This window comes from Podarcis gaigeae (genome assembly GCF_964106915.1).
Source record: "Podarcis gaigeae genome assembly, chromosome: 10".
Taxonomy (NCBI): Eukaryota; Metazoa; Chordata; class Lepidosauria; order Squamata; family Lacertidae; genus Podarcis; species Podarcis gaigeae.
This window is the reverse complement of record NC_139686.1, coordinates 33,116,928-33,141,815: the sequence shown is the minus strand read 5'-3', so window position 1 is coordinate 33,141,815 and position 24,888 is coordinate 33,116,928. Positions and strand designations below refer to the sequence as shown.

Genomic DNA, 24,888 nt, shown 5'->3' with positions numbered 1-24,888 from the left:
AAACTTGAGGGAAGAGAAACAGAATTGTGATCAAATACTTTCACGCAGGTAGTCAGTGACCCAAAGATCTGAGTGCAATTACTGACACTGATGTGTAACGCTGTCAGCGGGCAGGTAAATGAATCTTAATTTTACTGTTGGGTAAAAATTAGCAGTGACACGAGGTGACTTTCAAAACACAAATATATTCCAGTTTTGTTTTTTTCCATGGAGAGGGGGGTAGCCAACAGCCCTCCATCAGCCAGTCTGATTTATTTTTGCTCTGGGACAAAGGAGCCTCTCTCTCCTCCCCACCCCAGTTCTGTCACCTCTGTTTTGCTCCCTGCGGCAGCCATTTAGTGCTTGCACCTACAGCATTTTTATCAAGATTCGTGGCGCCCTATTTTTTTTATATACCAAAATATAGTCCCGTTTAAGGGTGATCCAAGATGTGCTCAGATCCACCCTCCACCCCCTGCCCCCTGGAGGAGCCTTGAGAGCTGCCCACACTCAAACATTTGGTGTTTCAGCTGAGGTGGCCTCTCCCACAACTGCCACCCCAGGGCTATTCAAAGACCATCTTTCTCTAAGGGCAGGGGAGATCTAGTGTTGGAAAGGTCTTCTCCCTTGAAACCTGCCTTTGCTGTTTTATTATATCGTTGCAATTGATGCTTATTGTATTACTATGTCTATGTAAACTGCTTCATGAGGTTCACCTGAAAGGCACTATATCCATACCTTAAATAAATATGCCAGCAGTATAAATGAATAGCTTTATTACCATTCTTGTTGTTATTATTATTTAATACTTGGTGAGTGCCGTGCAGTTGCACAACTCTTCCTACAGAAAAGAGCCCTTAAAATATGCCTTGAAGACTTAATTGTTCCACTTTACCTTTTTTTACAATGCTTTTTATGCCATTTATTTCTAAACCTCAGTACTTCCTTATGATTCTGGTTTTGTATATTTTCCACAATTCAGGTGTCCCTCCGTTGGATTTCCTTTGGTTGTTTTCCGCTATGTGAGATCTATGCCATAAAACGCAACATATACATATTTTAACTAAGCAAATTTGCCACCCTGTAATTGCAATCAGAATCTGTTACCTAAATCAACTATCTCACTCTGCCCAGTGATAGGTCAGATCCTGGTTTTCATCCTGCTGCAAATTATTTTGTTGGATGTGTATATCTTGTTCTTACCTTGTGGAAAATGCTTGGAAGCAACTGTGTTCTGTATTCTTTTCTCTGGCCATTCATAGTTTGTTACCATTTTGGCAAAGCCAAACATCTTGGGCTGGATCTAGACACTGTTAATTGAACTTAAGTCACATTGAAATCAGTGCATCAAGCTAGTCTTGACTTAAGTCTAATTAATTTTAACTGACTGTGACTAACTTAGTCTGGATTCGGCCTTTCTCTCTGGGATAAATGTGTCCACCAGGAGAGCTTTTCTAATCTGAGTGTTGCCACTTTTTAACCTGGCAAATGATAGGCGGTCTCTCTCTATGCATTGATTCAATAGAGCAAAGTATGATAAATAAATCAATAACCTTTATTGCACTAGCCACTCATTATGGCAATTGTATATTTGTGGACATCTGATAAGACATTTATTGCCTATGAGGCTTGAAATCACATCTGGTATATAGTACTGGGTTTGGACTAGGAAGACCTGGGTTCCAAATCTTGCTTCTCTACAAATCTTAACGCGTCGTAAACAACAGCCTGAGTTTTCAGAGTACCACAAGAAAAAAAATTACGCTATACATAATCCATAGTTTCTATTTCTTCCCTTTAGCTGTAGAAGCTCTCTTCCTCCACCTAGATATTTTTTGAAATAAAAGGCAGTGCTGAGAAAGCAAATTTGTACATATATGCATAATTCTGTATATTCAAAGAAAGGATGGGCAAACTCCTTCAGTGATACTTCATCTAGTTATTATGGAGAAGACTCCTAAAATGTGAATAGCCCCCAAACACAATGAGTGGAAGCAAGCAAGCCTATCTACCAACCCCCAGCACTGCTTTAGGCAGAAAGCCCCTCAATTGCCAACTGAACTTTCATGACTTACCTTTGCTGTGTTCTGGCTGGGAAAATGAGATCTTGGTGACTGGAGAGTAAGAGACAGGGAGCCCTTGATCCTGTCTGTCCTGGCAAATATACTGAGCCTGCCTGAGCTACACGTTGCGGGGAAAACAACATATCTATGACATTATTACTACTATTATCTTTGCTTTCTTTGGGGATCAAGAACACACTCCCAAGGCAGCTAAAAATCACAGGCAGACACACCTATTCAGGTTGATCCACCACCAGCTTGGTCATTGTCAGAAATAAACTCCTGGACCAGATATTCACTTAATGTCATTTTTTCCTCATGCATCATCCAATCTTTTCATTCTTGTGGTTTTTATTTCCCCCTCTCCCCCGCCCCCCTGCAATGCAGACACAGATTTCCGGCATGAAAAATGGTTTGAATCATTTGTGGCATGTGGACAAGTATACATTTTAATGCTCTGGGAACTTCAGTGCACTGATTTGCAAGGCTATTACTTTTCTGTTCCGATTGGATCATTTTCGCAGTGGTGTAATTAAAAGGAGGAAGAAGCAAAATAAAGAAGAATGAAATTCAATTTTTAAAAATTTACAATCAAATTTCTAGCCTAGTCATCTGCCAAGAAGGCCCTCAAGTGGCTTACAGAACACCATGGAAAATACACTGGGCATAATCTTAGCCACCAGGGGTGCAGTGCTTGGGCGCAGAGACTACCAGAGCCCTTCTGATAAAAAATTGCCAGTTAGGGGGAGGGTGAACAAGGCAATTTGTGCCCTGGCTGCAAGCCTGATTAAAAAGGATTTAGATAATCTGTTTCATCTAAAAGTACCTGAGGATGATACAGCATCACTTGCTCAAACGTTTTGGCCAGAAACCACCCATTTTATATCTTTATTTCCCAGAAGGAATCAGAGGAAGACTACTTTATCATACAATTGCTTCCTAGAAAGCAGATGGCATTGCTTTTCCCTGTAAAGATGTGTGAATGACAATCAAAGCTGAACAGCTTCCCTCAACAGACCTTCACCCGCTGAGATGAGCAGTGGTCAAGTGGACACATGTATGATGAAGGAGCAACAAGTACTCAGCCTGCATCCTCAGATGTTAATGACTGAAACTCATCCGAAACAAACTAGACAAGAAGAGGCAGTGGCGTAGCGTGGGTTGTCAGCACCCGGGGCAAGACAAGTAATTTGCGCCCCCTAACCCGTGGATTTGCACCCCCTAACCCATGGATTTGCGCCCCCTAACCCTAACCCCCAGATGTTGCGCCCGGTGCGGCCGGCCCCCCTGCACCCCCACGCTACGCCACTGAGAAGAGGCTCTGGATACGTCTCCTAGATTCTGTTCCTAAAGTGGATTCCAGGTCAGAACAGCTCTGAGCCGTTTTATCAACAAAGTATTCCAAAAAATTGTCACAGCATGCTACAGAGTATTCTAATGGCCCCATGACTTGATTGAAGTATTCATGTTTTCACTTAGAAAAGCTCTGCTGGATGTGATTGTGCAAACACACTTGTGGCAAGAGGAGGGGAAGGTTCAGAAGAGGGCAAGTTAAATGATGATGAGTATGGAACTACTCTCCTGTGAGGAAAGGTTGCAAGATTTGGGGCTTTTTACATGAGGGAAAAGGTGAGAAAGGGGGACATAGTCAAGGCATGGGACGCAGGTGGCGCTGTGGGTTAAACCACAGAGCCTAGGACTTGCCGATTAGAAGGTCGGTGGTTCGAATCCCTGTGATGGGGTGAGCTCCCGTTGCTCGGCCCCTGCACCGGCCAACCTAGCAGTTTGAAAGCATGTCAAAGTGCGAGTAGACTCTGGTGGGAAGGTAAATGGAGATTCCATGCGCTGCTCTGGTTCGCCAGAAGCGGCTTAGTCATGCTGGCCAAATGATCCGGAAGCTGTATGCCAGCTCCCTCGGCCAATAAAGCAAGATGAGCGCCGCAACCCCAGAGTCGGTCACAACTGGACCTAATGGTCAGGGGTCCCTTTACCTTTACCTTAGTCAAGGCATAAAACATTATGCATTATGTGGAGAATGCGGATATAAATTCTTTTGTCCCACAGGAGTGGCAAGGATCCTAATTGCTAAGAACTGGAAAAAAGAAACTGTGCCAACAAAAAAGGAATGGCAAGACAAACTGTTAGAGTATGTTGAACTGGCTAGATTGACAGAGGCAATTAGAGATCACACTAGACAAGAGTTTCAAAAAGCATGGGGGATATGCAGAGAATACTTCACAAAACAGGGCCCTAAAATACATACCTGGACTTGTTTCAATTAATGCCTGCAGGAGACTTTGTGGATAAAGTTATAATTAGAAAAATCTTAATAATTATTCATAAAGGAAACAGTTTATAAGAAGTAAATAAGGAGGCCAGATACAGGATAAAGGAAGTCTTTTATTTGGTTATTTGTATTGTTGTATGTTAAGCTCATTGTATGTTATGTTCATGTTTAATGAGGGTGGATTTGTGTGTTGGGGAGTGGGGGTTTATGTTATGTTGTAAATAAAATTCAAATATTATTATTTTTTTTTAAAAAGAAATTCTTTTGTCCCTCCCTCATATGACCAGAACTCAGGGACATCAAATGAAGCTGAATGCTAGAAGGTTCTAGACAGATGAAAGAACAGCTATGGAACTCATTCCCACAAGAGGTAGTCATGACGGCTTTAAAAGAGGATCAGACACATTCATGGAGAAGGCTGTCAATGGCTGCTAGCCATGATGACGATGTTCTGCCATGAAGCAGTACACCTCTGAAAACCAGTGGCTGGGAATCACAAATGGGAAGAGTGCTGTTGCTCTTGGGTCTTGATTGCAGGCTTTCCATAGGTTATCTGTGTTAGGTTTCTGTTTGTGCCACTGGTGCAGTGCTTAGAGTCAGGGACTCTGTTTACATTCCAGGGATTGAGCCACTATGAGAACAGACTGGCATTAGATGGGTGTTTGGTTGGCTCCATCAGGCTCTTTTTATGTTGACTTTTTGGCACCAGGTAAGTCTGGTCAGGGAGATAAAATCCTGGTGGACTTCAGAAGCGCCACCTCCCTCTCTTTTGCTCTTGTACAAAGTGACCACTGGACACAACTGGGTCCTCCTTGCCTCACTGAACCAAAGCTTCCTAACTGACAGCCTGTGTGGTGCAGTGGTTAGAGTGTTGGGACTCAGCTACATTAGTCAAGAAACGGCGTTTTGAATGTGTTATAAACATGTGACACCAGATAACACCAGAGAGCAAAAAAAAATGTTTAGGCGCTTGTCCATAGCATTTTTTCCTTTTGTTATAACGATTTAATTTCTGACATATTTATTGTGGGGTTTAAATCCCCTCTCAGCCACAAAGCTCACTGGGTGATCTTGGGTCAGTCACTGCCTCTCAGCTTTATTATTATTATTATTATTATTATTATTATTATTATTATTAGGTTCTCCTTCTCCTTATTTAATCCCGCACAACAGCCCTGTGAGGTAGGTTAGGCTGAGAGGCAGCGACTGGCATCCAAGGTCACTGAGTGAGCTTCATGGCTGAGGATTCGAACCCTGATCTCTGCCTCTCAGCATAATTTACCTCACAGGGTTGTGGAGGGGATTAAATGATACCAGGGAGAACTATGTACACCACCTTGAACTCCTTGGAGAAAAAGGTGGGATATAAATGCAAAATTCAGTTAATGATAATGTGTATGGTTATTTGTCGCTATAAAAGGTTATATATTATATAAATAAATCACTGCCCCGAGCAGAGCTCTTGCTGCTTTTTGAAACTGAAAAGTTGAACTGTAATGTCGCATTAACCTACTTGTGTGAGCTTTATGGAACATTTAATTATACCTCGGTTAAATGATGTTACATTTTTGGAGAAGGGATTTCAACTGTCCATTAGAGGTTGATTTAGAAAGAGCTTCCCTTACCATGCTTGCCAGAAAGAGGATTTAAGAAATTTTCAATCTTTGATTAAAGCAGTAGAGTCTGTAGGGCCCAAACTGCAGCAAAACAACAACCCCAAACCTGACACACATCACATTTCTTCCCCATTTGCATAGGATTTCTTGTTCAGCTTCCTAGAACCTGACCCATCCCAGGGCCTCTTTCATCATCGACAGTATTAGTCTTGCCAACCTTGCATTTCATCAAAAAGGTGATTTAGCGCTATTTAAATAAGAGGATGTTTCAGTGACTTACTCATACAGAAAATATGGAACAGCTGCAGATGGGTAGTAGGGAGAGGACCGTTTCCAAGCTTTATAGGATTATTTCTGTAAATAATGGGATAGAATAACAAACTATAGCATATACACACAAAAGTAAAGGTGCTCAGCTGATTTTTGTACCCCCAGAAATGAGGGAATCAACTACTGTTCCCAGAAGTCCTTAGTGCAGGAGTAGCCAACATGGTGCCCTCCCGATAGCCATTGGGATGATGGGAGGTGAAGTCCAACATCATCTGGGGGACATCCCGTTTGACTACATCAGCCTTAGTGCAACCTGATACCTGCACAACACCTAAAAGGCCTCCTTTGAATGTATTCTCCCTCCCTCCATCTTAAGACTCCTATAAGATTCAGCCAAAGGAGACTTTATAATCAGCCTGATATTTTTTCTCTCCTTTTTGCTTGGTTTACCATCTTGTGTGAGGGAAGAGTTCTGGAGAACACAAAGTTTGCACCCTGTTTCACAATAAAGGCATTGCCCGAATACGGGCTGTATTTTATGCAGACAGAAGGCGTAGAATTAATTCTTCTATACCCTGCTAAAAATCAAATAAGAGTTTACACAGGCTGATGTCTTCAAGCAGGAGAGCCTGAAGGATTAGAGAACAAAAATTCAGTAATACCACGACCCGTTCAACACAATGTGTTTCATTTTGTGATAAGCAGAAAGGTTATGAATGGGCTGACAAAAATGGTTTGTTGCTGGCTCGAAAACTCGGCAAAGATGGAGTACCCAGATGCACAGCATTCCATCTATTTCTGTCAAGGACGCCATTGTTACCAATGATCCTGATACAATAAATTAGGTTTTTGAACAGCTTTATAGTAGCTGTTATACATCTCTGGCTACTTACAGTCCAGTTAGAACCAAAATGCTTGGAGATAGATGTACTTGAAATGCTCTTTCTGAAGAGCAAGCAGATGCACTTGATAACCCTATTGCAGAAGAGAAATTGCTGTGACTACAGCTCTGGTCGGGTTACAGTCCAGCAACCCTTGAGGCAGCTTTCCAAAGCCAAAGCGACCATGAAAATCGATCAACCCAGGCACAAATCTACTCAGCTGTCCTTTACCCCAGTAACCGAGCGAGAATGGAAATGATGAAAGCATTCCACCTGGTCGGCTAGTCCCTCTTTCAGCAGCAAAGCTTCTCGGTCTGATTGGAAGACGCAGAAAGTCACCTCTTAAGAACGTTTAATTTCGTGTTCCCTAAATGCTTCCCTTATCCATCAATTATGAAGGGTTGATTAAGTTGATTGATGGCACGGAGAACAAGCCTAGGAACAAATACTGCGACTGCAAAGAAGAGCAACTAACAGTCTAATCCCGAGCATGTTTACCAAGAAGCTCAGCCTGAGCAACTTGATGTCAATTCCCAATTGTCCTAAATGTTCAGTAGTGCTTGATTAAGGCCATTGTCCATAATGAAGAGGACAGCCTTTGTAACTTATCCACTATCAAAATAAGCGCCAATAAGCAAGAGGGGAAGACTCGAGGACAACAGAAGCAGCCTTTGGAAGGCACAGCCCATGGAATGATTCCTGCTACTCCCCAGAGGAGGGGGCGATAGGTGATAGGTGATTCATTACTGAGGGGAACAGAGGCAGCAGTGAGTGGAGGAAACAGGATGTCACGGGAGGTGTGCTGTCTTCCGGGTTCAAAAATTCATGATGTGACAGAGAAGTTTCCAAGTCTTATAAAGCTCACTGACCACTACCCCTTCTTTCTGATTCTTGTGGGTTCAAATAATGCTGCCACACATAGCCTGCAACACATACATACATACATACATACATACATACATACATACAAAAACTTTATTGTCACTACAACACCTCTGTGCAGTGAAATTAAACGAGCCCCCCTTCCCCCACACACTTACACATAGCAAGGGACTATGAGACACTGGGCAGGGAGCTGAAGAGACTTGGGGCGCAGGTAGTATTTTCATCACTTCTTTCTGTTGAAGGTCGAGGCTCAAGAAGAGAGAGGAAAATATTTGAGGTAAACTACTGGCTGCACAGGTGGTGTCCTCGGGAAAGATGTGGCTTATTGGATCATGGTCTCCGCTTCCTTGAGGTAAGACTTCTGGCGAGAGATGGGCTGTACCTCACAGCAGTTGGCAAGAATGTGTTTGCCAAGAGTCTTGAGAATCTGATCAGGAGAGCTTTAAATGAGATATTGAGGGGGAGGGAGAAAACAATACAAATGACAAAAGAGTACCCGTTAATGGTTCCCTGTCATCCTGGAAAAAAGTGACAAGTGGGGTGCTGCAGGGTTCTGTTCCGGGCCTGTTGTTGTTCAGCATCTTTATAAATGACTTGGATGAAGGAATTGAGGGGGTGCTCATCAAATTTGCAGATGACACCATACTGGGAGGGGTAGCTAATGCCGCAGAAGACAGAATCAGATTTCAGAATGATTTTAACAGATTGGATAACTGGGCACAAGCTAACAAAATGAATTTCAATAGGGACAAATGTAAAGTTCTGCACTTAGACAGGAAGAACCAGATGCACAAATATAGGATGGGGGACACCTGGCTTACTAGCAGTACATGTGAAAAGAATCTAGGGGTCTTGGTGGACCACAAGCTTAACATGAGTCAACAGTGTGATTCAGCAGCAAAAAAAGAAAAAGAAGAAAAAAAGGTAATGCTATTCTAGGCTGCATCAACAAAAGTATAGTGTCCAGTTCAAGGGAAGTGATAGTACCACTCTATTCTGCCTTAGTTAGACCTCACTTGGAATACAGTGTCCAGTTCTGGGCACCACAATTTAAGATGGATGTTGACAAGCTGAACCATGTGCGGAGGAGGGCAACCAAGATGATCAAGGGTCTGGAAACTAAGCCTTATTAGGAGTGCTTGAAGGAGCTGGGTATGTTAAACCTGGAAAAGAGGAGATATAATAGCCATCTTCAAATATCTTAAGGGCTGTCACATGGAGGAGGGAGCATGCTTGTTTTCTCCTGCTCTGGAGAGTAGGACTCAAACCAATGGCTTCAAGTTGCAAGAAACAAGATTTTGACTAAACATTCGGGAAAGCTTTCAGACGTTAATAACTATTCAGCTGTGGAACAGACTCCCACCAGAGGTGGTGGACTCTCCTTCCTTGGAGTTTTTTAAGCAGAGGTTGGATGGCCATCCGTCATCTGTCAGCTTTAGCTGAGATTCCTGCATTGCAGGGGGTTGGACTAGATGACCTTGGGGTCCCTTCCAACTCTAAGATTCTATTATTCTAACCATTTCTTCCCAAGCAGATCAGGAGGAGGGGAAGGTCTGGTCTTTCTGTGCCATATAAGGACAGCGAAGGGGATTTAACCTAGTATGATGATCTGGGGTGAGGGGCAGAGGATGCCGCAAAGCAGAGGATGTACTCAGATATTGAACATGTTCATTCCCATTGCATAAGCCCAACCTGTGCAATGCCTGGCCTGCGTGTGTTTTACAAGCCTAAATGCGTGGAGCCAAAGGCCCTGCCTCTTTTCTGTTCTATGTTTCGTTTTGTTTTACATCAGCACCACTTGCTTAGGGATCCAAAAAGGGATGGGAGAAGCTGCACATTCTCTAGCAAGGCTTTTTGTTGTGTTTGCATAAGAGCTGTGCAAAGGTTGTGAGGAAGGCAGAGGCTTATTACAGTGACGAATTCTAGTAAATCCCCACCTTCACACCATAAGGGCACAGACGTAGCAGCAAAGAACAGAAGCACATTGTAGACAAAAGCCAGTTGTTTCTTCTCTCCGGGGAAATCTAAAAATGTAAGAATAGTTCGGATGGATTGTGCAGTGGTTCATCTAGCATTCTGTTTCTAGGCATGGCCAATCAGATGCTTCCTGAGAGTCCATGAGCGGGGCAAGGCAGCAACAGTCCTTCTCCATTGTTTGCATGCTCCCAGAAGCTGGGGTTTTGAGGATGCTGCCGCTGGAACAAGGAAGGGCCATTTAGCTATCCTGGTTGTTAGCCACAAATAGACTTACCTCCCAAGAATTTTTTTTTATAATCTTGCTTTAAAGCTAGTGGCTATCACCATACCCTGTGGCAGTGAATTCCATAATTATGCGTAGTTAGAAGAAATTTGCCTTTTTAGCCTTTCTGAACCTGTTATAAATCAATTTAAATCAGGGGTCAGCAACCTTTTTCAGCCGTGGGCCAGTCCACCGTCCTTCAGACCTTGTGGTGGGCTGGACTATATTTTTTTGGGGGGGATATGAATGAATTCCTATGTCCCACAAATAACCCAGAGGTGCATTTTAAATAGAAGGACACATTCTACTCATGTAAAAACATGCTGATTCCCGGACCGTCCACGGGCCGGATTTAGAAGGCGATTGGACTGCATCCAGCCCCCAGGCCTTAGGTTGCCTATCCCTGATTTACATGGATGGTGACTGCAGTTTTCGGTGTTTCTCGCTTCTGCCTAGAGTATTAGAAGCACGCGCTGCATCATATAAGCTCAGTGTTTTAGGATAGTCCTTTGCCAGATGCACATATCCATTCGGAACAGGTGTTCACACAATGGAGGAACTCGCTCCTCTGCTACGGAAAATGAATGATAGGTGCTAATTAACTAGGTGTAACAGCTCCACGGAGCTTCATTGTTGAAAAAATACTTTACAATTAAACTGTAATCTTCCATCTTCAAACAAAGGAGGACAAATTATTCAGAATCGAGCCAGGCACTGGAAATATCAGGAGCCGGAGAATTCCTGCCAATCTACATATTGTAACAAGGTAGTGAACATAATTTGCATTGAAATAACATGAGCGTGGTGGGTGCCAACCTGCTGCAGGAGGACATGTTGCTCATGTTTTGTGACATGTGAGGAAAGATCAGTGCACGCTAATGACCTCGGAGAAAAGTAACACAGAGATGCTAAGGCTGCTATGATAGGGATACTCATTCTTCTCTGTGCTTATAATATGAGGCAGTGCAGAGTGCTGGCCCTTGCGGCAAACACTTCTCTCCCAGCTCCCATCAGGTTGTTCAGAGTTCTGACTGGCTGGACTATGTATCAGTAACAAAGCCATTATTGGCCTCACAGATCAGCTTTTTCAAGGTTTTTTTTTTTAAAATAAAATAATCTACAATCTACATATGAAGGGGTAGTGCGCTCTCTCTCTCTCTCTCTCTCTCTCTCTCTCTCTCTCTCTCTGTGTGTGTGTGTGTGTGTGTAAGATAAAATTCTAGTCTGGATTTTCAGCCAGTGAAGCAAATACAACAATTTATAGTGAAGCAATGATTGGGAGAAGCAGAATTCAAACCATAGGAGAAAAATCTCCTATGTTTGCATACAGTCTTAATTATGTGCTGAATGAAAAGTGCTTCCTTTTCTCCTGGTCCTGATCCTAAAATCAACGCCTTCAGGTATGGGAATGCTCCCCAAACAGCATCCTACAGACTAAGATGGCAACAGCTTTGAGATTTCCCTCTTTATTTAATTAATTAAAGTCTTTTTTACTCTGCTCGTCTTCAGGCCATATATCTTAGGGTGAAATATTAAGCGTGTCACGTAGAAGTTGTGAGTTGGATTCACTTCAAGGCATGCAGGCAGCGAGGAAGAAAGAACTGATTCTTAAAGATAGTTGTGCCACAACAAGATAAGAGAAGTTTGTAGGGCTGGTCCCAGACGATTTCCCCAAGACAGTGCCTCCTGTGGCACATACGGAAGTCAGCCTGACTGACAGCTGAACCTTACTTCAACTCTGGCAACAGGGCAGCATTCTGTTGGGTAGCAAGCTAGCTTAGGAAACCTGAGGCACACACAGAGCTCTACCTTCCAACAGAGGGGGAATAGTCTGGGGGATCTGAAGATGAACATCTGCTCTTCTATCCAATTTCTTCTACCTAATGTTTTGGCTGGCCCTGGAAGCCGGAGTGCAGTGAGGTTTCTGGTTTCTGCTGTGTCTCCTAATATCTGGAAAGGAACCTTTTGCATGTCCTCTGAAGTGCACGGCTTTCCTCTCCACCAGGACTCCATGCATCATGCTGCTGCTGCTGCTGCGCCCCGTCTGACATTCCACTGCAGAAACCTTGTCACCCACAAACAGAGATGTCAAAGGAATGCATATGTGCACCACCTCAGGTTTTAATTTGTCGCTTTGGCACTAATTTTGGACACCTAAACTATTAGTTTGTTCCACAAAATTATACTTCTGATGGATGCAGTTACACCCTCAAAACATGCGTTTTATATTTGTTTTTATTATTATTAAAAAATGTGCTTAATAACAGCCCTTCATATCCATATTTAGGTAGAAAATTGCACAGTTCTTCAGAAGCTGAAAGGCTTTGGCAAAAGGGTGGGTGTTCCATTAAGACATCTCAGCAAGCATTCGAGAAAACAAAGAGTTATGAGGTACAAAGTGATCCAAGGCTTAAATGCAGTAGTCAGATCACAGCTTGCACTGAGGTCCTTCATCCTTCAGTCTGAGGTGAGCCTCCCGCTTCAAAGGTAAAGGTAAAGGGGACCCCTGACCATTAGGTCCAGTCGTGACCGACTCTGGGGTTTCGGCTCTGGAGGGAGCTGGCGTTTGTCCGCAGACAGCTTCCGGGGCATGTGGCCAGCATGACTAAGCCGCTTCTGGCAAACCAGAGCAGCGCACGGAAACGCTGTTTACCTTCCTGCCGGAGCGGTACCTGTTTATCTACTTGCACTTTGAGGTGCTTTCAAACTGCTAGGTTGGCAGGAGCAGGGACCGAGCAATGGGAGTTCACCCCGTCGTGGGGATTCAAACCACCGACCTTCTGATTGGCAAGTCCTAGGCTCTGTGGTTTAACCCACAGCGCCACAAAAGGGGGGGAATAAAAAGTAATGCAGAGCAAAGGTCTCCGTTAGAGCACTATATGGGGATACCATACCCTCCAACATTGCTCAGATGAAAATAAGGTCATTTATCACTTCCACCCCAACTGATCCTCCTTGAGCCCCCATTTTTTCTCTCCCTGCTCCTGCAGAGCATTTTCTATTAGAAGAATGGTGAGTGCCACCACCACTAGACTATTGGAAGATATCACACATGCCTTCCACCATCTTGAGAAAACTAATCAATTCCAATTTTAGTTTATTTTATTCTTTGGCAGATTTACGAAAAGAAAGATGACTTCTCCAGGTACCTTCTAACCATATGAATCCACGATTGTAAAAGGAGACGGAAGTTAAGAAAAGCTTAGGTATTTCCAAATAAATAGGCTGTTGGCATTTAGACACAACCTAAAGATGTACTTGCCCCAAATGCCTTTCCAATGCCACATGAGCCTTACCTAATGACACAATGGCAGCTGGTGATAGTTGCTGTTGCCAATGATGCAGCTTCTACTAATTCTAATGCAAACATGGCTCCAAGGACAAGAACACCCATTTTAGGGGTTTGTGTACTGCACTGTCAGTGTACCTTACTTGAAAGCAGACTCTAGGGTTGACTTGGACTAAGGATAGAAATTAACTCCCAGGTCAGATGAGTGTAACAGGCTGACAGTGCTGCAGGAAATACCAATCTGTTAACAGGTGCCAGTTTTACTGGCTTGTAAGTACAGCTGTCTTATTATCCCTCTGGACAACTTTGGGAGAGATCTAGCTGACATGGTTGAGGTCACAACCAAAGGACAGTAGGAACATGCAAGCTCAGACTAAGGACCTTTCCCCCTATTACTGATATAGTTTTTATTTAGATTCTGAACTAAGGGGGGATAGTAGAATGCGAACAGCCTATCAACAATGAGGTAAACTTGTTTTGGTGTCAGAAAAAACCCTCTGCTGATTTACGGTATTTATTTTTGGGTTCACCCAATGCTTTTTGAGTGCATTTCTCTTTATTAATGGTATTTTACTTCTGCTATTCTGTTTTGGATGGGAAACAGCCCAAGAAATGCAACTCATGGCTTATGAAAGAAAGCAGCAAAGCTGGAACAACCTTTGATAAAAAGCAATATGCTCAAAACATGCTGGGTAAATTTCAAAACACACATCAGCTTTCTATAGCACCTGTGGATATTTTCCTCCTTCTTCCACCTTCCCCAATTGGGGCATCTTTCTTGTTTTTGGACTGCTCACTTCTTCCGCAGTGAAACCTCATGGCAATTCCCGAAGGATTTGTTTTGGGGATCATAGCTGCTGAAAATATATAGCTCTTTGTGGTCAGCTTTCTCAGTTCCTACTGCAGATCTCAGCTGAGCTGCATAATTCTTATAGTTCTCTCCTTTGGCATTGCCGTGAAATGTCCTATGAACAAAGAAAAAACAAGAGAACAATAAAAACAAACGGAAAAATTAGAGGGTGGTGTGTAGACCACTCCCCGAGTGTAATTGCAAAAGAGGAAAAAGAATAATTCAAGCAGAGTTTTTAAATTAGATTTGTTAGATTTGCAAGTGCCCTTCTGTAGTGTGCCCCAGAAGCAGATCTCAAGGCAAAGCAGGTGGCAGATTTCAAGTGCCATTAGAGGTGGCCAAGCAGGAAATAGGACAGATCTGGCCCATGAGATACAATGCACTGGGATGTTCTCATGCACAAGCCCTACTGAAAAGAAGGAGAGTTGCATAAGAGCATCATTGTGCTCCTGTTCATTTCTAAGTTGTGTCCTCAGCAGAAAGTTGAGCAGAATGGTACTGGGTTCCCTTCAACATAGATAACACCTTAAATATGTTCACAATGGCTCAATCAGAAGAGCATCTAAAATGGTTACTGTGTGTGAAGAAACGAAACAAAAAAGACTGTACAACCACATCCGTTAACCCACTCCCCCCCTTTTTTACATTTTTGTTTTCATGGGACTTTGGTAAAAGAGGATTAAATTCTATTTGCCCAGGTGTCAGTCATGGTTAGAATCAATATGTGTCTTTAGTGGCAATTTCCAGAGATGTCAGTCAAGGGAACCTCATCTACCATAATAGCATAAAGAGTGGTTGTGGTTAAGGCAACTGCCACAAAGGGAAATTTGCTCCCAAAGCCCAACATGACATTTTGTGCCAGACATTTAGAATGAACAATGGAAGCCTCCTCTTCATATTCCCCTCGCTGCGCCTGGAGAATTAGAGTGGATTCCCAGTCCCCTTGCGTTGACAAAGAGAGGCTTACTTTTTGAAATGTGGTCCTTGACAGCCGACTTCATCGCAGGAATTGCAATAAAGTTTTGCTTTCCCTTGACACCAGAGTGACACCCAAAGGCCATTTGGGCTGAATGATCTGCTGTATCGCCCCCCCCCCCCTTGGGAAGTGAGTGTGCATAAACATGCTCGCCAACTGAAAGTGGCAGGCCAAATTCATTCAAGATCTCTCAGCTTGGTTCAAAGGAACTGACACATCAGAAATGACAGGCTATCAATTCTCGATACATCTGTTTGGGCTACTAATGGATTTAGCACTTTAGACATTGATGGGCAGCTGCTGTATAACATCTTACTGGCTCGGAGCCGTAGCTCAACTAAAAGAGTTTCTAGGCCTCAGCCTTGGGTATTTGAAAGTCAGGGTTCTCGCAAAATGGGGGACACCTCCCCCAGGGATGTATGAGCAGCTTTAAAGGAAGACAGAAGCTAACATTCAACCACAAAGCCTAGTCTTTGCGTACACATTTTGACTGGGACAACTGGTAAACTACAGACCCATCCTGCTCTCATTCTCCCTAGTGTTGCTAACAGAAATAGCATTCTGAGCATGATGATTCAGAGTCACTCTAACAGGGCATTCCTAAATATCTAGTACTAATGTGTACTGCCACTGTATTCCAGAAGATCGTTTGAGTTCTGAAACTTTCGAGTTCCAAGATGCGGCTTCGGGTTGGTTGCAAGAGCTTCTTGCACTCAAGCAGAAGCCGTGTTGGACGTTCGAGTTCTGAAGAATGTTTGAAAACTGGAACACTTCCTTCCAGGTTTTCGGCGTTTGGGAACTGAAATGTTCGGCAACGGAGCCGTTCAAGTTCCGAGGTTTGACTGTAACTGCTAGGCATTGGGTGTGTGGGTGCGTGGTCAATATCACAACATGTTGAGAGGGGACGTGTAAACTCTCATGGCCAATGGTTAGTGATGATGGGAGTTGTGGCACAACAAGACCTGGAGGGAACCAGGTTGGCTTTAGAGTTACACAACCGGCTTAAGAAACCTACATGAAGAAAACAGCCATTTTCCCTCTCCGTTCAATCTGGATGCTCTTATCAGCGGGTGGAGGAGGACTGGCCTGGAACTGGCTTGGAATCTGTAGCGAGACTTTCAGCTTCAGCTGTAGTGACCCATCATCCGCAAGCAATGCAGTGATACACACTGGATCTACCACACTCATCTTAACCCCTGAAAAAGAAATGCAGATCAAAGACTCCACTTTTCTGAGACACTCACAAAATGACAAATATGAACAAATACATGTTCATGTTGTCTTTCCCCCCAAGGATTAGATAATGAACAATTAAGCAGCTGAATTAAGGTGGATGTGAAGAAGGTATCTAAAGCTTTTCACCTTGGTTGTTGCTTCCTTCAAAGTATTTATATAGTTTTGCCACAGCTTCAAGACAGGCCGCATCAAATGTTTCTCCAGCATGCTCGATGGTAGCAAATTTTCCTGCTTCGTATTCTTTTTCCTCATAGTTTGGCTTTTCCCCCTCATGGGAACACAAAAGTTAGATAATAAATTCCTTGACAGACGCAACCCATGCATGCCTTCAGGAGGCAAAGTTGATTCCTGCAGCACCCCTTAAACAGCCCTGCTATTCAAAGACCAGCTATCCCTTCAAGGAATTGAACAGATGCTGAAAGTATGGCTGTAGCATTCAAAATGTAGACTTCATTTAACTAGAACAACATTGCGCACTTTGTACTTTAGCCTGTATTTAGTATCATTTAGTGAGGAGAAAGCACATATCTGAAGCTCATTCATTGGGATGTGCGTGTGGAATGCTCATCCAATTGGCAGATGACACCAAACTGAGAGGGGTAGTTAGTGCCACTGTATGTATCAGGATTCAACATGACACTACCCTAACAGATTGGTGAACTGGGCCCAAACTAACAAAATGAATTTCAATAGGGACCTAGCCAGGAAGAACCAGATGCACAAATACAAGATGGGGGACACCTGCTTGCCGTGAGTACATGTGAAAAAAAATATTAGTATACCACAAGCTCAACAGTGTGATTCGACAGCAAAAAAGCAATGCTATTCTAGGCTGTATCAACAAAAGTATAGTGTCCAGTTCAAGGGAAATGATAGTACCACTCTATTCTGCCTTGGTTAGACCACACTTGGAATACTGTGTCCAGTTCTGGGCACCACAATTTAAGATGGATGTTGACAAGCTGAAACATGTGCAGAGGATGGCAACCAAGATGATCAAGGGTCTGGAAACTAAGCCTTGAAGGACTTGAAGGAGTTGGGTATGTTTAGTCTAGAAAAGAGGAGACTGAGCAGAGATATGATAGCCATCTTCAAATAAGTATACAGTATGTGAAAATTTAACTGGTGAGCCAATTGCAGCATTGGAGAGGCAGAGAAAAGGGAGATGAAATTTTCATTGGGACCATGAAGTGGTATTGGGGGAAAAGTACTTCTGTACACAAGTTCTCTTTTGGTGCCCAGAACTTCCCTATTGCAATAAAAAGTAGGGGGGGGGGGGGAGGATCCAATTGCCAAATCAAAAGAAATGCATGGGAGAAGGGAACTTAAAATCCCCCTCAAGACTGAGCCAAGACATTTTACTGTCTGAGGCATCTTTTCCCTGTTCCAGTTATACAAGTTGACTGGACTGGCAGTGAAGGCAGCAGGCCAGATTAGGGGCCCCAGGAGGGGATGTGTGCCAAAAAAAGGAAGCAGGAGGAACAACCAGGAGCTACTGGCCCCTAGAATCTGCCGCCTGGTAGGGCTGGCCGTGTCTCCTTTCCATGCTTGACCTGCCCACAGCCCCTTTCCCCAAGGTACTCTTCTCTTAGGCAGGTTCAGTTTAGTATTCTGACTACATCTGAGGGGAAACTGCATGGGCAGAGGAGTTATGCAAAGATCAGCTGCACACAGACCTTGGTTCGAGGAAGGTTCTGCAGTGCAAATCCACACGCCCCTTTTGTTTTTACAAATGCACCTCCCATTTCCACATGACTGGGGCAGTGCCATGTTTACACACACAGAACAACTTCAAACCTGTCTAGCGTGGCTTTATGCCTCACTCTGATCTACCACACAGGGCATTGCGAAGCTAAACCAGCAGCCTAAATTCTTTGCAGGAAGGGTGGGATGCAAACGGTAACAAATAAGTGGCAGATAAGAACATGCAAATTAACGCAGAACAGAGTGCTGGGAGAAAACACTGCCAGCTGTGAAACAGCAGGTGACTGGCATTCTTTCCTTCGGGGAAGGAAGAGTTATGACCTTGGGTAGCCATAACGCAGCTTGATCTAATACCACATGCCACAGAGCACCGGCACTGGGATGTTCACACTCTTCAGTCTGCAATTAGTTTCATACAGGGAAGACAAAATGCACATTATAAAACAAACCATTTCATTTCTACTGAATGGCTGTGGCCACAAGGCTACCCCAGGGAGCTATAAGGGATTTAAGATATGCATTTTGCCATAAGTACGCCGTGTAAAATGCTACACACAAATAGCAAGATTTCTCCACAGATAATTGTGAATAATTCCCTCCCCCCCCCACCTAAGTGTCACACAACTCCACTCCCTTAACAGCATTTCCTAGGGTAGAAAAATGATATACTGTGAGGTGTATTTCCACCTTGGTTTTTTTTTTTTTTTTTTAGTGAGGGCTTTGTGTTTTACCCATCTGCATGACACACAAAATTTGACAGGTGTGTCTGTCCAGCCCTACATTTCTGTGCTGAAAAAACAAGCACTGTTTATATTTCCATTAAAAAAGGGAGCCTGACAGCAGCCATGATATCAAAGGTCCTTGCTACTGGCTGCATAGGGGCAGGGAGCTCCTGGGATGAGGGAATCAGCAAAAAGATGCAAAAGTGTCAGGGATGTCTCAGTGAAAAAAGGCACACAAAGACTGTAGACTCTCTATGGAAGATGGGCATGTTGGTATCTTTTGGAAGGGGGGATTTATCCCTTCCAAGAAGAGAAGGTCTCAAGATGGGTTGCTAATTCAAATCTCTGTGGCACATGATTCAAGAGGGGCACCTCCTGTAAGGGCTGCTGGCATAATAAGAACAGAGGAGCAGGCTGGCCCATCTAGTCCAGCATTGTCTTCTCACAGTGTCAACCAGATGCCTGCAAGCAGGATCTGAGTGCAACAGCAACTCCCTCCTCCTATGTTTTCCAGCAACTGGTATTCAGAAGCTTTACTGCCTCAAACAGTGGAGGCAGAACTCTCTGATCCTTTTTTCTTTTCTTTTCTTGAAGCCACCGGCGCTGTGGGTTAAACCACAGAGCTTAGGACTTGCCGATCAGAAGGTTGGTGGTTCGAATCCCCGCAACAGGGTGAGCTCCCGTTGCTCGGTCCCTGCTCCTGCCAACCTAGCAGTTCGAGAGCATGTGCAAGTAGATAAATAGGTACCGCTCTGGCAGAAAGGTAAACGGCATTTCTGTGCGCTGCTCTGGTTCGCCAGAAGCAGCTTAGTCATGCTGGCCACATGACCTGGAAGCTGTACGCAGGCTCCCTCAGCCAATAAAGCGAGATAAGTGCCGCAACCCCAGAGTCGGCCATGACTGGACCTAATGGTCAGGGGTCCCTTTACTTTTTAAGTTGGTTGACACTGCTACATATTGGGGGAACAAAAATCCACAGAAACTTTGTCTCTGTGTGATGAAGTCATTTCTTCCATCTGTTGGTAGAGCATGAGACTCTAAATCTCAGGGTTGTGAGTTCGAGCCCCACGTTGGGCAAAAGATTCCTTCATGATTGTAGGGGGTTGGACTAGATGACCCTTGTGGTCCCTTCCTACAATTCTATGATTCCATGAACTTCAGCTTCATTGGGTAGTCCCGAGTTCTAGTATTATGAGATGTCTCCCTATCCACTTCTTAATTATAGAACTGTAGAATTGGAAGGGTCATCCATTCCGTTCGTGGTGTTTTTGTTTTGTATGTCGACCCCCGCCTGTCATCCTGGAATGGTCTCCCATCCAGATCCTGACCAAGCCCAGTCCTGCTTAGCTTTCCAACAATGTGGCTGCGTTAGTTGCCAAGTTCACAGACCGGGACATGTTTCCACAGGCCCTTGTGTGGCGCGCGCCTCGGATTCAAGGCGCTTCGTGCGGCGGCATTCCTAGAAGCAAAGAAATGAATGGACCAAAAGTTCAATGGCAAGCGAAGCGAAGCCACCACGTGAGAGTGACGTGGGTCCAAAGAAGCCGTCTAGCTGCTAGCAGCAGCCAGTGGCAGACCTTCTACAAAGCCAAGCTGCGCTCGACAAGCCTCAGATCCAGGCGGGGGGCGGGTAGCAGCTCCACTTCGTCGCCCCTCTCCGGAGGGCGAGGCAAGCGACCCCCAACCCCGCCTCCTCTCCGAGACCGGGCATCTCCCTCCTACCTGCCTCGTCCTGGTGGGATTTCCAAACATGCTGTGCTTTTGGACGGGTCAACGCCGCGCAGCAGGCTGTCCGCTCAGTCGGGGCTCTAGTATTTATGCAGTGAGAGCGGCAGCCCTTTTCCTGCCCGGTTGCTCAAGAACGGAAAGCGGGCGGGAGAGGCGCGGCAGCGGGATGCGCATCTTTTGCCCAAGGGCCGAGCGCAGCTGCCCTTGGAGAGAGAGGGTGGGGTGTGGAGTGGGGGTTGCGCAGGGCGGGGGAGAAACGAAGGCCGCCAAGCTTTCTTTGTCCATTGCTGTGCTCCTGTGCCATTACTATTAGCAGCAGCTTGGCAGGCAGAAATAAAGCGGGTAAAGCTTCTCCTGGCGCAACTGTAGGGGTGACAGGGTAGGACGAGGACGCCCCGGAGATCAAAGTTCAAATCCCCGCTCAGACATGTAGCCCAACCTCGGGCTGGCCATAGTCTCTGAGCCAACCTGGCAGGGTTGTTGTGAAGATCAAAGCAGGAGGGGAAAGAGCATGTGCGCCACCTCGGAGGAAAGCTGAGCTGTAAATGTAATAACTATAATGAATATTATTATTTATTACAATTAATAAAAAAAAACTAAAACGGTGGTGGAAAGGAGCTCCAATTTCGGAGCAGGATCCAATTCAAAAGCTAACAGGTAGGGGTGACCTGATGGCTATGATCTCCCTCCCCTGTCAGAGACAGTGTGCTGGGAGTCGCAGGAGGGGAGAGTGCTGTTGCCTGCTAGGTCTTGCTTGTGGGCTTCCCACAGGTATCTGGTTGGCCACTGTAAGAAGAGGATGCTGGACTAGATGGGCCTGATCCAGCAGACTCTTCTTATGCTCTCAGAGTGGCTTCAGAGGTTACAAAGAAATTACACCGAAAGCCTGAGCAAGAATTAGCATGGAACCAAGTTTAGTGTGCAACCATGTTAGCATGAGGTGGTGGTAACAGCATGCCTGGATGCATATCACTGCCTGTGTGTACATGGTTAGAAGGTGGTACAGGGCCCCTGAGCCCAGATCTTTTGTACTAGGCATGCCCCAAATTTCCTGCCGTTTTCGTTTTAAAAACTGTTTTTTTTAAAAAAAACAACCTTTAATATGAGACCCCAGCCACATGCCATCTTTCTTTGCCCAGAGACAACTGTACATATTAATTCATATATGCAAAGATCATACAAATTTGTTCCATGGGCCTCTGCTGCAAGTACACTGCTGGTGACTGTGTCACACATTGTGGCAAATGCATGGTGAGAATCAGTGGCCAGTTCTGACTCCTTCATGCATGAATGTTTCTTGGGGCAGGTGTGGGATGTAAGATGAGCAGTCAAGCACAACACTTCCCATTTGCTCAGAGTGGACACAGGGGGATGTTACTCCAACCAGAAGGACTTCCTGTCACACCTGGTCTGGAGCATCCTCCCCCTGTGTATGACCAGGTAGATGTGAGACCCCATAAAAGGGCTGGTCATGCAGCCATCTTCCTCTTGATGCCATGCTCTCTTGACTCTTGACACCATTTTTTCTCTTGATGTTGTTTTGCTGTCTGCTGGCTCTCAGCCAGCAGCACATGAACTCCATCCCCATATGGGATGAACTCATACTCTCTTCTGTAACTTCCAGCTAAAGCCTGTCTTCAGGGAACCTACTGTGAACTGAATGTGCGTAAACTTCTTATTACTTTTAAGAGAAGACTGTTGTGTCTTTATTCTTTTTAAGAGGGATTAAAGGGCAATTTACTAGGAACAAACCCAATCTGGACAAGTCAGATTGGATTGCTTAAGTGAAGAGATTCAAACGAATCTACCAACTAGCTTCCTGCAATATACTGGGGAATGTACTCTGCTATTGACTCACTAGCGTGAGTGAGAAAGGATAATACAGTGGTACCTTGGGTTAAGAACTTAATTCGTTCTGTGGGTCTGTTCTTAGCCTGAAACTGTTCTTAACCTGAGGTATCACTTTAGCCCACCGCCGCGCTGCCAGAGCATGATTTCTGTTCTCATCCTGAAGCAAAGTTCTAACCTGAGGTACTATTTCTGGGTTAGCCAAGTCTGTAATCTGAAGTGTCTGTAACCTGAAGCGTCTGTAACCTGAAGCGTCTGTAACCTGAGGTACCACTGTATTTAATCAATATATCCTCTCCTACTATCTACAACATTCCCACAAATATATGCAAATACCATGCAAATTTGTGCCATGGACCTCTGCTGCAAGCACACTGCTGGGGACTGTGTCACACATTGTGGCAAATTCATGGTTGGGACCAGTGGCCAGTTCTGACTCCTTCATGCATGAATGTTTCATATGTCAGGCAGGTATTTGTTGAGTATATACAAGCACACATGCCCTTTCAGTGTACATTAAAAACATTTTTGCATGCATATCTTAAGGGCATGATGTATGAATCCACGTCCAATAATCACATGTACAGTATAGTGGTCTGGGGTCATGAGGGGTTGAGCTGCCGAAGCAGCATGAGAGGTGAGGTTTCTAACCACTGAGATGAGGAGCCAATTGGGAATGAAAGGAGATGAGTCAGCCATTGAGGACTGGCTCCTAGGGTCACTCTGGAGAAGGCACTTGGGAAGAACACCAAGCTAAGCATTTGGGAACACTGAAAACTCAAGGTTCTGCCGCTTCAAGAGAAAGGTGTGGAAGTTCCATTACCTGCAATGGAACTTCAAGGACAGCACCCCAAAAGAAGATATCAGAGCATTCTAATTCATTTGCCTGTGTATGTGCACAGAAATAATAGTTTTGGCAACACAGCAGAGATCTGCATTGATCCATTGCAATGCATCTCTAATTGCTATTGTAGAATTATAAGATTATTGTGTAATTTTAGGAGATTGTATAATCTTGGAAGGGGGCTTAGCTGTGGCTACCATGAAAGGACCCGGTACATTATTGGACATACTGTATAGTTATTTAGTTCTACTAAATTCTAGTTGTCCCTTTTCACTTCCACGCCCCTATAATCTCGGCTGCTGGACATGTTTACTAAAAATCTGAAAAGATTTAATTGTGAAATTTCCCCACCAATAAACACGAACACAGGAAGTTGGCCCATAATACCAAGTCATACTGTTGCTCCATCTGAGTTCAGTGTTGTTCACACCCACACTTACTGGCAATGGATCTGTAGATAACCCCAAAACAGAGGTCTTTCATAGCCCTTCAAGGAGATGCCAGAGATTGAACCTGGAACCTTTTGTGTGTGGTCCATTTGTTCTGTCACTGAGCTGCAGCCTTCTCCGCCACCCCATAGAAAGGAATTATGGTATTATAACAAGCAAGGTATCACTTGAAATATGGGGCAACTACAACGAATACACCATTGAGTTTAGCAAAGGTTGCACAAAGTCCTTGGAACAAAATTCTGATTCAAAGACATCCAGTCTCCCTCTCCTGGTTTTCTGATTTCCTCTCCCGGTTTCCTCCCACATCGGTCAGCCAGCATTCAAGCATGCTGAGCATGCTCAGTTCACATTGGGTTGTTTCGGGGTGGAGGTGCGACACTGGTGCCGAATCTCAGCTACATCTAATACAACAGGAGTGGGGAGCTATTGCAGCCAAACGGCCTTATGGGCAATTTCTGGGGACCTGTGATTGGTTGGGCCCGAAGTGAGTGGGGCAAAATAAGTCACCTACATTCCAGCCACTCAGAAGGCAGAGGTTTCTGCACACTCTTAATTTCTCCCTCCTCTTTTCAGGCAAGCAAGGGGCATCGTGACACTTTAAGGACCCGCTCCAGCCAAGCGGAAGCACTTGAGGAGGACACAAAGCAAAACCGATGAGGGGTGGAGCCTGGGGAAAACCTTGAAGACCAGACAGAGAGGTCTGGAGGCCATATTTGGTCTCTGGGCTTGAGGTTCCTCACTCTTGTAATACATTATTTTGTTCCTCCTGTGGGCAACCAGATGCCAATGGGAAGTCTACAAGCATGACATGACTCCAGAAACATCTACCCACCAATTCATTCTTCCAAGCAGAAGTTATTCTGAGGGATACTGCTTCTGATTCTGGGGGTAGTGCAGAGCCATCATGACTAGTAGCCATTGGTCGCTTTAGTCTGCCACACCCCAGGGCAAATATCCACAGGAAGTGGTTCAGTTTGTGCTGCACATATGAAATGAGTGAATTCACAATCTTTTCACAG

General features: G+C 44.6%; 1 protein-coding gene across 2 annotated transcripts; it reads right to left on the bottom strand.

The window, feature by feature from the left end:
- Nucleotides 1-13,300: 13,300 nt before the first annotated feature.
- HEBP1 (heme binding protein 1) lies at nt 13,301-20,929 on the bottom strand. Of its 2 annotated transcripts, none has more exons than XM_083698819.1 (4): nt 20,720-20,929; nt 16,698-16,839; nt 16,351-16,531; nt 13,301-14,474 (listed from the first exon to the last, which is right to left on the bottom strand). In XM_083698819.1, the coding sequence occupies exons 1-4, from the start codon at nt 20,747-20,749 to the stop codon at nt 14,303-14,305; spliced, it is 525 nt and encodes a 174-aa protein (XP_083554945.1). In that variant the 5' UTR covers nt 20,750-20,929; the 3' UTR covers nt 13,301-14,302. The 2 variants fall into 2 exon arrangements, with proteins under 2 accessions (XP_083554945.1, XP_083554946.1); XM_083698820.1 differs by having other exon boundaries at nt 16,698-16,830; nt 20,720-20,858.
- Nucleotides 20,930-24,888: the final 3,959 nt, after the last annotated feature.